The sequence below is a fragment of the Pelodiscus sinensis genome, chromosome 16 (assembly GCF_049634645.1).
Source record: "Pelodiscus sinensis isolate JC-2024 chromosome 16, ASM4963464v1, whole genome shotgun sequence".
Lineage (NCBI taxonomy): Eukaryota > Metazoa > Chordata > Testudines > Trionychidae > Pelodiscus > Pelodiscus sinensis.
Genome location: NC_134726.1, coordinates 5061989 through 5075012, shown reverse-complemented (window position 1 = coordinate 5075012; position 13024 = coordinate 5061989). Strand labels below are relative to the sequence as shown.

Sequence of the window (13024 nt, the reverse complement as noted above, 5' to 3'; positions counted from 1 at the left end):
TATTAGTTTTTACCTTTTATTTTTTTGTAACCAATTCTGACTTTTATGCCCCATTACTTGTAATAATTTAAAATCGTTAGGTAATAACCTTGTTTTATTATTTTATCTAAGCCAGTATGTTTGGACTAAAGTGGTTGGAAGCTTCATTTGGGATAACCAGATATGTGCATATATGTTTCTATTAATGGAACAACGGACTTTCTATGAGCTTGTATTGTCCAAGCAGATACTGAGTGATACAAGTTGTGCATTTCTGGGGACAAGTCTGGGACTGGGAATCTGCCAGTGTTGATCTATAATATAATTCATAGGTGGATGGCTGGATAGCTATAGCACTCATACAATATAGCTGGGAGTGATTTACATGCTGGAGACTGTGTGTGGGCAGAGTAGGAGAAGTTGCTTTCACTGTGGAGTACATAAAACAACTAAGGCTGAAGAACTGTGGGGTCACACCTGTTTAGATTGTACTTGGGGGATGTAAAAAATGGCCACTAAAAAGGCAGTCTTCATAGATAAGCGATAAAAAATTCACCGTTTCCACAGACGTGCATCTACCTGACAGAATGGAGACCATTTTACTCCTCCTTGTCTCGATCATAGCAGCAGTGTTGTCTGTTGGTACTTGCACTGTGCATCCCTGAACAAGAGGCAGGAAACCACTGCATGCCAAGTGGTTGGCCATGAGCTCTAAAATGTACATGGAGGTATGAAGAACAGTACTCCACTGTGCCAATGAAGAGGGTTTTTCTACAAGTTTAATAAGGATTTCTTGTGGGACCTTGTCCAGCATGTCCATGTAGTGTCTGTTAGCTAGCTACTAATTTCAGTCAGCCTTGTATGAAGCACAGGTGAAGTCTGAAAACTGTATAACACAGGTGCATGAGTTCATGAGTCCCAGCAGTCTAAGGCATGCTCTTACAGATATTTTTGAATGATCAGGGTTGTTGATGAGGCTTACTGTTATCTGGAACTCTTCTATAAGATAAGCTCTCACTGACCAGGAGTCTAATACTGCTCCTCTGTATTTTATACTTTTAGTTGGAATCATTGTGGAGTTTTCTCTGTTGATGTTGAGTCTCAGTGACGTGAAGAGCTATAAGGCTTTTTGGATCGAGCTCGTCACCTGTTGGATTATCTCCTCAAATCAGCTAGTCTCTGAAGTATAGGTAGACTTGGGTTCCTTGTCTCCTTAGGTGAGCTGCCATGAATACCAAGTACTTTGTGAATACCCTCAATATTGTGGAAAGACCAAAGGGTAGGACTTTATATTGGTAATAAACAGTAGCACAGCCTGGCGGCCAGAGGGCTTAGTACATTCTCACAGTGCTGGCTCTACAACCACCGTGCCTCTTACTCTGAGTGTTCCTCCTCCCACCTCAGTCCTTGCTTGGCCAATGCCAGCCCCTCTACTGCCACTGGAGTGGAAACCTGCAGCCGGTAGTAGCAGGGGCACTGGCATTGACTTCCGCTGGAATGACAGATTCCCTGGTTCACAACTGGTCAGGTTCCCAGGATGCTGGACAGGAAGGAACAAACTGCAGTGTTCTGCTAACGGTCAAGGCAGCAGAGAAGGTTCATACACCCCTATGTATTCATAGGGTTTTAACATTATTAATCCAAAGGTTTTAATGTTATTAGTTTACCCATAAAGTTGTTTGTTTTTCATAGATGTTATTCACTCTAACAAATGCTAGTTGGGATCAGATGGAGTGGAGGAAGAAGGTAAAGGCAGAAGAAATATGTTTATATAAAATCGTAGAATCTGGCTTGTACTCTCTCGAATAACACTAACCTAGAGATGATATGAGAGGATTCAGCCTTCAGTGAGATGCAGAAAAAGAAGCATGATTACATTTGTTAACATATATGATCAGGAAGGATCAACTCACTCTGTGAAGTGAACATGACAACTATATGGAACCCACAGAGCTAAATCTGCATAACACGATTCCAATAACTTGCAGAGTTTGAACTTTCTTCTATGGGGTGTGTCTGGAGCAAGAGTTGCAAGTGACTTTGAAAAAAATAAGTTCAATGACAAAGTCTGAAATGATGAAACTGGTTTTGCACAGGAGCAATGTAAACATTTAGTTAGGGTTCCTAATTCATTGTGCCACTATCCTACTGCATTTTCCAAACATCTATGACCTGGAGGGCCCATATGCTCCCTTCTCATCATAAGACAGTGAGAGAATTCCAAGGAAGCCCCATGCTCATACCTGTGCCTGTTCCCTGAGACGTTAAAGCCATGCTTCCTGAGCCCTCTCCCATAAGGACACAGGCCATTCAAAGTGCCACTTTATATTTTGGTTTCTGTAAGATCTGAATGGCTGAATAGATACAAAGCTGTAATTATTGCACCTATCTGTACAATCCTTATTTCTCACCAGAGAATCTGGCTCCACTTCCTCAGTAGGTAGGACTTCATGACTATGGCAGGTAGAACAGCTCTCAATTTCCTGCAGGAGTTTCAAAAGTTTCTTCTGTTGCCTGAAACATAGTTAAACTCTTAGGAATTTTGTTTCTAAAGCTTTATTTGGGAAAAAAAATACTGAGTTGGAGGAAAGGTGAAGAATACTCAGAATGGAAAAAAAACACCCTATCTAGCTTATGCAGTTATTTGAAACCCCCTATTAGAAGTCCATGAAATTCAGACAAAGCAATGTAAACACTGCTTTATTTCTGCCCCTATATCAACACCTGCAGCATTTTTCTTTGTTTCCCACATACTTGCTTTGTAAGTTGCGCTGGTTTTAAGATACAGAACGTTTCTTAAGGACTTATTCAGAGATGGTTAAGTTTAATTGCAGTTGATAAGTACCTACACAGAAGAAGATATTAGATACCAGTGGGATCTTTAACCTACATGTAAGTACCTATATAGGGAACAAATATTTTATAGAGGGCTCTTCAGTCTAGCAGAGAAAAGTATAACATGATCTAATGGCTGAAAGTTGAAGCTAGACAAATTCAGAGTGGAAATAAGGTGCACATTTTTAACAGTGAGAGTAATTAACTGTTGGAACAACTAAACATAGACTGTGGAGAATTCTTGATCACTGACAATTTTTAAAAACAAGACTGGATGATTTCTAAAAGATATTTTCTAGCAATTATTTCAAGGAAGTTCTCTGGCCTGTGCTATAGATTCATAGATTCCAAGGACAAAAGGGACCACTGTGACCATCTAGTTCAGGAGTGGGCAATAATTTTTTGCTGGGGGCCACCTCAGAAATTTTTGAGGAAGGGGATGGGCATTGAGCGGAAGGGACAGAGCATTGAATGGAAGGGGCAGGGCCAAGATATTTCCGGGTTCCCCGCCCCAGACAATGATTGGTCTGGGGGTGAGGGAGTGCCTTTGCCTCCACCCCAACTTCCCCCAAGGTGCCCATGCCCCTGGTGTGGGAGGAGACTTCCCTCGCTCCCCTGCCTCTAGGCCAATTTGGGCCTGGGGGTGAGGGAGCTTGCAAAGCCTCCTCCGCTCTCCCCCCCACCCCTAAGAGCAGCGTGCGGCGCTTCAAAGCGCCACGTGCTCCTGGCAGGGCGGGAGGAGGCTTCTCGTGCTCCCCCACCCCCTGACCAATTAGGGCCTGGAGACGGAGGAGCATGTGAAGCCTTCTCTGCTCTGCCATCGCCCTGCAAGCAGTGCGTGGTGCTTCAAAGCACCATGTGCTCCTGGCAGGGCGAAAGGAGGCTTTGCATACTCCCCTGCCTCCAGGCCAATTAGGGTCTAGGGGCAGGGGAGTGCGTGAAGCCTCCTCCATTCTCACCCTGCCCTGCAAGCAGCACGCAGCGCTTCAAGCATGCTGCTCGCAGGGCGGGGGCACAGTGGAGAAGGCTTTGCGTGCTCTCCTGCCTGCAGGCCCTAATTGGCCTGGGGCTGGAAGAGCAGCAGGGCCTCCGCAGGCCAGATCCACCAGCTTGGCGGGCCGGATCCGGACAATGGAGGCCCTTTTGTCCACCCCTGATCTAGTCCTACCTCCTGAATAAACAAGCTTTATTTCCACTTTGAATTTGTCATTCAACTTCCTGTTATACCTTTCTTTGCTAGACTGAAGAGCCCACTACTAAATATTTCCCCATGTAGGTACTCATATACTGTAATCAAGTCATCCCTTAACCTATTTTCTTTGACAAATCTAAACAGATGAGCTCCTTGTGTCTATCACTATAAGGCATGTTTTCTAGTTGCCTCTTCTCTAAATCTCCTCCAATTAATCCACATACTCCTTGAATTATGAACTCCAGAACTGTACAAAGTATTCCAGCAGTAGTTGCATCAATGTCAAATACAGAAATAAAATAACTTTTCTGTTCCTGCTCAAGATTCTCATTTATGTATCTGAGAATCGCATTTGATGTTTTGGCCATAGTGTCACATAGGGAGTGTCACATTGGGGGCTCACATAGTGTGATTAGATGATTACCCATCATGATCCTCAAATCTTTCTCCAGGGTCACTGCTTCCTAGAACAGAGTTCCCCATCTTGCAAGTATGTCTTATGTTCTTTGTTCCTAGATGTGCACACATTTAGCTGTATTAAAATCCATATTGTTGTTTGTGCCCAATTAACCAAGAGATCCAGATTGTTTTGCAACAGTAATCTGTTCTTTTCATTATTTGCCAGCTTCCAATTTTGTGTCATCTACAAACTTTATCAGCAATGATTTTATGTTTCCTTTTAGAGCACTGATACAAATGTTGAATAACACAGAGTCAACAACTCATCCCTGTGAAACCCCACTGAAAACAGAGCCATTCTTTGATTATTCCCCATTTACAATTACATTTTGAGGCCTATCAGTTCGCCAGTTTTTCATCCATTTAATGAGTGCCATGTTAATTTGAATCCATTCTGGTATTTTAATCAAAATGTTGGGCAGCACCAAGTCAAACACCTTACAAAAGTCTATTATATCAACACTATTACTTTATCAATTAAACTTGCAATCTCATAAAAAAAGATATCAAGTTAGAAAGGTTCTATTTTTCGTACATCCATATTGATTTGTATTAATTACATTATTCTCCTTTAATTGTTTAATAACGGGAGTTCCATATCAGCTGCTCCAATACTCTGTCATCCTGTTGACTTTTTAAAAAAAATTGGCACAACAATAGCACTCTTCTAGTTTTCGTAAACTTCCCAGTTCTCCAAGACTTATTGAAAATCAGCATAAATGGTTCAGCAAGTGCTTCAGGCAGTTGTTTTAAAACTCTCAAACCAAATTATCTGGACCTGCTGATTTCAAAATGTCTAACTTTACAAGCTTCTATGTAACAACCTCCAGAAACACTAGAGAAATGGAAAGAGTGCTATCAACATATGATGAGAGGATGTCATCTATTGTTTCATTAATACAGAACAGAAATATATTTAGAAATTCCCAGGATGTTTTAGTACGGGCAGCATGAGACATTCAGTGTGTCACTCAAATTTAAGTTCCATGATCACACTTTTCCCTCCTACACATTATAGATAGGTGCATAAGAAGGCAGTCATCCTGGTCCCTCTTGTGATTTGGTGGTCTGTAGCAAATCTCAAGTAATATCTATTTTGTACTTTATCAGTTATGACATTGATGCATAAGCGTGCAAAATCATCACTGTCTTCCCAATTATCGGTAACTCGGAAACGATTTTTTACATAGAATGCCCCATGCCTTTCACTTTTGTCCATTTGATTCTTCCTACATAGGTTTTAACCATTGATATTAACATTCTAAACATGGGGATCATCCCACCAGGTTTCCATAATACATAACAGAATTTGTTCTCATAAATAAGCAATGCTAATTCCTCTCATTTGTTATCCAGGGTTCTAGCATCAGCGTATAAGGCAATTAAAGAATTTCTTCTCTTCATGTTCTTTGGTCTTTGATTAATTAGTTAGACAGGAGGTCGCATTAGATTATCATAATGGGCCCTTCTCCCTAGGAATTTATGAAAAAAGGCAGAGGTGGTGACGTTTGGCATCTTGTAAACCTATGATATCATGAGACAGATTCTTTTTGTTGCACTGTTTTGCTGAAGGTTAGAGATGAAGGATATGATAACCTGAAAACCCCATCTAGAGAGAAGTATAAGTTTGTCTAGAAGAGACCTTAATAAATTCTATGGACTGACCTGGAGTGCGGACTGACTCGTTACGATTCACCCTCAGTCCTAAGGAGTTTGGTATTAGATTCTACCTGCAGAGATTGGTCTGTCTGAAGCAACTCTTCCAAGTGCAGGCATTCAGTTGGAAGATGAATGTTTTGTAAAATCAGGCCTTCCTGTGCTCCTCTCTGGTCTGTCTCCAGAGTCTATTACATTGTTTGATCAGCACAAACAGTGTAACAGATGATGGTAGCTCTTTTCAATGCTCCCTCCACTGGAAATTTGCCTAGTAAAGGTAAGGGGGTGTGGCTTCCTATGTCCAGAGCAGCTCCTTAACTTCCACCTTGCCAGTGCGGAAATGATCAACCCATGACACACTCACTCTCACCTGGACTGTAGCAGATAACTGTTGAATTTTTAAGAAAACCAATATTTTCGGCCTGTCTCCTGTTCACAACCAAGATGCTGGCCATCATGCCTTTTACAAGGCAAAGTCAAAATGGGCAACAGAGGAAAGAACAGCTAAAAAATATTTTGTTACGATATATCCCATTGCCCAGAGCAGAAATTACATCCTTCAAGAAATAACCACAAGAAAAGATGAAACGGGACAACCACTGCACATGATATCAATCATCCAGTCATATTAAGGAAATCATTCTTAAATACACTAATCTAGCTACCTGCTTCCCAAATGACCAATTCTTTCAATGGCTTCTGTGACTACAGTTGTTTCCTGTTGTTTTTCCAAAGGCTCGGTTGTTGCAGAAACAGATGAAGTTGAAACAGAAGGCAGCTATGGAAGAAAAGATTAACACATTTCATATACACTATTCCCTACACACATAAAACAATATGAATTGTGGCTTGTCTCTCAGAAATTAATGAGAATTTGGGCCAAATTCTGATCTTAGTTAAACTCACGTAAATCGATATTGTTGCCATTGAATTTAATGGAATTACTGTGGATTTACGCTGGTATAGCTGAGATTAGAATCTGGTCCTTTACATGTAATACTATAGGCAGGTGAAAATAAAATATTTACTAATCTGAGATTTAAATAATATATTCAAGAGCAAAAATGCAATTTCCATCACACTTCATCTTGCACTACACCAGTGTACTTTCATGAAAATAAGAAATTATGGCCCTGCAATGGCAGTCCGTTGCTGATACTCCTTTGAAAGAAAGAACACACTGCCCTTGTCTCATAATCCGGCATGTGAACAGGGAAGACACTTCTAAAATTCAAAAGTCTGAAGTCACTGGTGGGGCCTGACTGAGGAATGCAGGTGTTCCCTAGTGCTAAAACCACCAGCTCCTTTCACAATAGTTGATAAAAAAAAAAAAAAAAAAAAAACAGGTTTACAGGGCAAGCTGCTTTTTAGATTCCCTCGAAATCCCACTTGAATTCACACATCAGATGAGAGACTTGGCTTCTTTCACCTTTATCAAGGGGGGAACCCCAAGTTGTGCCCACTCTTGGACTGAATCTGTGAATTGCAGTCCTCCCTACTTTTGGGTTGCCATAGAGAGGCAGCCCACTTCTGCAGTATTTTATGCCTTTCTCTCCTCTCTCATGACCCGCAGGAGCCTGATGCCCACACACCCTTTTCTTTCTCTACAGGAAGATGTATTTAATGGTTTAATGTTCTTTTGATTCTAGGCTTAGGCTGGGGGAAAATAAACCAGCTACCCTGGCTGGAAATAGGCAGGTGGGCATTTTTCAATTAATAGTTCCCACGTTGTTTTCTTACAACAGTTTGTATTCTCTTTGGAGGAATCTTGTGTCTGCTATTCATTTCCTGCTTGTGTTCCCCTAATAGCTTTCTTTGATTCAACTTCATGCAGTGTTACAAGACAATATCAAGCACTGAGGTACAAAGGATAGTCATAAAAAAGTGCAGATATCTCCCTGGTTCTCCATAAAAATACTCCCATGTTTATCTGCATTGTACAAAATACAAAAGATTACAGCACTGTTAGACACTGAAGAAAGAGCGAGCTTTGACCCATCACATCACACAGCTTTCAGAGAACAGCAATTACTAGTGCAACAGATGGTACGCTCTTCTGTAATTATTTATAACTTCTATATGTTGACCTGGTTATTGAGATGCTTACTATGTGAATATATTGGTTCAGTTTAACAGTAGGCTGTAAGAACATAAACAGGAAGGAAATAACAGCTCAAGATAAGCTGCCCAATAGTGAACATTAGAGAGTTATTAGGGGACAATGGGCGAGCCATTGGCTCCGGGGAGCCTGCCTCAGCTACTTGGGAAGCTTGCTGACCTGACCTGGTTTGAACAAGCAGAGGCAAAAGCCTGTCAATTGGCGAGCACAAAAGAACTCTAGCTAAAGCTCATTATAGAATATATTTGTTAGTCTCTAAGGTGCCACAGGACTGCTCATTGTGGATAAAATGAGGCTCTCTTTCCAGAAGGGGAAGAAGGTAGCTGTTGGGGGAGCTGTGTAAATTAACACAGACACCTGCTGGTGTATCTGAAGAAGTGAGGCATGCTCAGGACACCCTCACAGAATAGCAGGACTCTAGGTAAGAAAGACCATTTTAAAATACTAAAGACTAACAAATTTATTAGGGTATGAGCTTTCCTGGGCTGCAGCTCACTTTGTCAGATACCTGTTTTAAATATTACATACTTTCCTGAAACATAGCAAGTTCACACGGTTTGTGAATGTGCAGGGGGAACTAGTCTCTCTCAACTGCAGAACAGACATGACAAAAATAAAAAGGAGATTGGAGAATTTTGCAGCCTTTAACCTGGAAAGAGATTCTGTATCACCAACAGACCCAGGCTTTAATTCCAGCCACTATGGGTTTGATCCAATTCCGGAGTCAATGAAAAGCTCTCATTGACGTCAATGAAATTAGGATCAGGCCCTAAGTACTTGGTGAATGTGTGCAATGAAAGTCATGTGACTGCTTTTTGAACAGTTTGTGTGTTAGCTAACTGTAGCTTTGAGGGAGGGAAGAGCAGAATCCAGAAGAATCCTTTTTACCTCTAAGAAGGAGAGTCACATAAATGGTTAACATATTGTTTTCTGTCCTCCTCTGAAATTAAGAAATGGCTGAATGGAAATATCCCCAAAAAGTGCATATGGGATGATCACATGATTTCATTTCATATAGTGTTAAGATTCACCCCACCATCCACCCCTGTAAGGCTTTAAGCCAGTGATACTCAGACCAAGGACTGCATGCTATCAACAGCTTTTTAATGTGTCTAATGGGGCTCTTTGCAGGACGTGATATTAAAATGTTGGGATTTAATTATTAACCAATAAGGATGTTTTTACTACATTAACCAATTGTAGTTCAAAATATTATAATAGTTGGTCAATCACTGTGCTGTGAATGTATATATATTTCACACTACTGTGTGTCTTTTGAGTAATACTGATCACCAATTTGGCTCCTGAATCACTGAGATCTGAGTATTACTGCATTAAATGATATAAGATTTCTATTCATATTTAGGGAAAGGAAAGAATGTTTGCTGCTGAACACCTTGGATCTCTCTTGTCCCAGCTCAGTACTTCGGCATATCATTGGATGACTGGTAGAAGGCTCCAGCCTTCTGCAAAGGATCTCTCTTTGCAAGATCTCATTTTCAACTTGCATAGCTTTTATCACAGCAGAAGCAGACTGCTCAGGATCCTTCTTCACACACACATTCCTTCGAGTTGCTGAGAGTGGCTTTTCTGGTCGACTTACTGGTCCTGACATAAAAAGCAGCAAGAAATAGCTATTGATCATTTCATACAAGTAAGTAACTCTGTAAAAGCCTGTGCATGAAATATCTGGTCTAGCTGTTAACAAAGGGCTGAACTAGCAAGGGACAGCATATAGGTGGTTGCTAAAGTTTATTTTAACATTAGAATTCCAGGTCTTCTCTACTCTGGACAACTAGTGAACAAATTAGGGATGTTAAGCAGCAATTAATTTGCTAGTCGAGTAGTCAATGGAATTTCCATCGACTACTGGACTAGTCGATAAGCACTTCCACATTCCACCTTTGAAATGTACACGAGCCCAAGAGGGGACTCTTGTGCATTTCAAAGTTGGAACGCCAAGTGGAGCCCAGGGCCAGCGGGAGTCCCACTGACTCCGGGCTCCATGCGGGCGCTTCCGCTTTTAAATGCACAAGAGTCCCCGCTGCGGATTCTTGTACATTTCAAAGTGGCATGCCATGTGGAGCTGGGGGCCAGCGGGGAGTCCCCAGCTGATCCCGGGCTCCCCGCAGCATTCAAAGTGGCAGTGCCGCATTTGCTTAGCAGATGGTCGACTAGTCCTTTACATCCCTAGAACAAATGACATCACAAGAAAGTACAGACAGCAGTGTAGCTGTGGTATGAGTAGCAGCAGAATGGGCCCTGATAATCTGTGCCAAATACATACCCACTGGTTTCAGGCAGGTTTGTACTCTGCATTGCTCAGCCATGCTTATGATGTTGCTCCCCATGCTACCACATCTATACTGCTATTTATACTGGTGTTACCTCAGTAAGAGCTAGTGTGATTTACACAGGCAGTGGAATTACACCACTAGCTCATAATGTAGACATAGCCAAAGCCAAAGCAATCAAACAACCCTTCCCCCACAGCCCTCAAAAAGCCCAGATAGCTTTTGGGCCTGCTGTTTTTAAAACACGGCTTAATCATACAACAGGCTGAACCTCTCTAATCTGGAACCCTTGGGATCTGACCAGTTCTCAGCGAGAGAATTTTCCGGACCATGGGGGATAAATATTGTCTAGCAGCATTACCAACACTTCACTGCTTACTGGGCTGTTAGAGGACTTTTAGGGGTAAATTAGAGCTAAATAACAGCACAGAACACTGAGCACTAGGACTGGTGACTATAAACAAACTTTATGGGATGGTGGGAAACTTGGCCACACCCATGAAAGGTGGACTCACTAAAATCATTCCAGACGATGGATGTTTCCAGACTAGAGAGTTTCAACCTGTACAGAATCATACTAGGGACACTGAAGCCAGCAAAACTTGTATGGTTACCAGTCCTAGCTAATATTCCTCCACCTAACATCTGGTGCCAGAATGCCCCAAGAAACTGCTCCCCCCCACACACACACACTACAAAAAATGTCACACTTGCCATAGTTTAGGCGAGGATATGTGGGATGCACTGTACCACCAACTGCATAGCAGAAATTGTACAATGTACTGTGTACTCTTCATCAAGCTGAGAAGATTATCTGCTAACTGTGATGGACAGGATGGGAGAGAGCCTCTGCTAGTGCCAGGAACACCCACTGCCACTCCCAGCCACTCCCTGGTTTTGGGCTTACCGTGCCATCTCTGGAGACAGCTTTAACAAGTTTAGATGTGGCATGGTTTTCTGTACTAAGACTGGCTATGTCTGTGGCATCCAGGACAGCCCACTGTTGCTCTTTTCTTCCCCTTCTTTTCCACCTTCCATATTGCATCTTCCAAAGATGCTGTACACATGCTGGATTGTTGTTCTTTTGGTGTTGGGCTCCCCAGAGGTCTTTCCAAGATGATCACTGTTAATTCAAGACTATTTAGCTGCTGCAAGTTTTTTCCTAAACCCTTTCCTTGGTTGTCTTGCTCAGACATAACTGCTGTGTGTGTATAAGTCATTGGCTTTTAAAAGTTTGAAGGAAGTGCAAGACAAGTGTTTCAGAAACTGGTCAAAACATACTGCTACAGACATTAGCTGGTGCTGGAATCTAGATGAGAGGTGGAGTTTGAGGTTCTCTTTGGTTTGTTTAGGTTTTGCATTAAAAAGCTGTGTTTGGGGGTTATCGAAAATGTTAACTTTACTGGCTCTCAGGATTCATTTGGAGGCAGCTGTGCTTAGCTCAAGAGGTTTCATTAAGCTAATGAAGCCATCTGACCTTCTTCTATTCATTTGAATACCTGGGCTTATGTCAGCAAAATGCAGGACAATGTAGCACTTTAAAGACTAACAAGATGGTTTATTAGATGATGAGCTTTCGTGGGCCAGACCCACTTCCTCAGATCAAATAGTGGAAGAAAGTAGTCACAACCATATATACCAAAGGATACAATTTAAAAAAATGAACAAATATGAAAAGGACAAATCACATTGCAGAACAGAAGGGGAATGCGGGGGGGTGGGAAGGGGGAGGAAGGAAGGTAAGTGTCTGTGAATTGCTGATATTAAAGGTAGGTTATCAGCAATTCACAGACACTTACCTTCCTTCCTCCCCCTTCCCACCCCCCCGCAACCCCCTTCTGTTCTGCAATGTGATTTGTCCTTTTCATATTTGTTCATTTTTTTTAAATTGTATCCTTTGGTATATATGGTTGTGACTACTTTCTTCCACTATTTGATCTGAGGAAGTGGGTCTGGCCCACGAAAGCTCATCATCTAATAAACCATCTTGTTAGTCTTTAAAGTGCTACATTGTCCTGCATTTTGCTTCAACTACCCCAGACTAACACGGCTACATTTCTATCACTGGGCTTATGTCAGATATCTTCCCCATCCCCCAAAAGCCATCTTTTTGTAACTGAGGGCAGACTTGCCTAAAGGGAACGACTGGATTAGAGAGAGCTACCATCTTTTGACAGTTCCTCTGAAGATCGAATAGTTGACATGATGGGGCTGCCTTCCTGTCAGCACCCTTTCCCCATAGGGAGTATATGTTTGTGTAAAGAAAAATGGGCAAGTATAGAACAGAATGGAAGCTGGAAAAGGAGAGGAAGATGCCTTCATTCTGTGGGGGCTGGAAAGAAGGGCAAGGAGGAAGAGAGGTAACATATACAGCCATGGGTTCACTCTTGCTTCCACTGAAGTCAGTGGAATTTTGAGAAGAATGGAAGTATAAAAATGGGAAACAGCTCAGAGTGAGGAGAGAAGAGTGCAGCAGAGACAACATTTGAG

General features: G+C 41.9%; 1 protein-coding gene across 11 annotated transcripts in view; it reads right to left on the bottom strand.

Annotated features, from left to right (window-relative positions):
- The window catches only part of KATNIP (katanin interacting protein), a 128147-nt gene that overhangs the window by 73224 nt on the left and 41899 nt on the right, over nucleotides 1-13024 (bottom strand). For all 11 annotated transcript variants that reach the window (XR_012896094.1, XM_075899173.1, XM_075899176.1 and 8 more), the window contains 3 exons: nucleotides 9637-9848; nucleotides 6787-6899; nucleotides 2391-2493 (listed from right to left, as the gene is read on the bottom strand). Coding sequence is in view for 10 of the 11 variants with exons in the window: in XM_075899173.1 (XP_075755288.1) it covers nucleotides 2391-2493; nucleotides 6787-6899; nucleotides 9637-9848 (428 nt within the window). In the remaining variant the exon portion in view is untranslated. The remainder of the gene's footprint in view (nucleotides 1-2390; nucleotides 2494-6786; nucleotides 6900-9636; nucleotides 9849-13024) is intronic.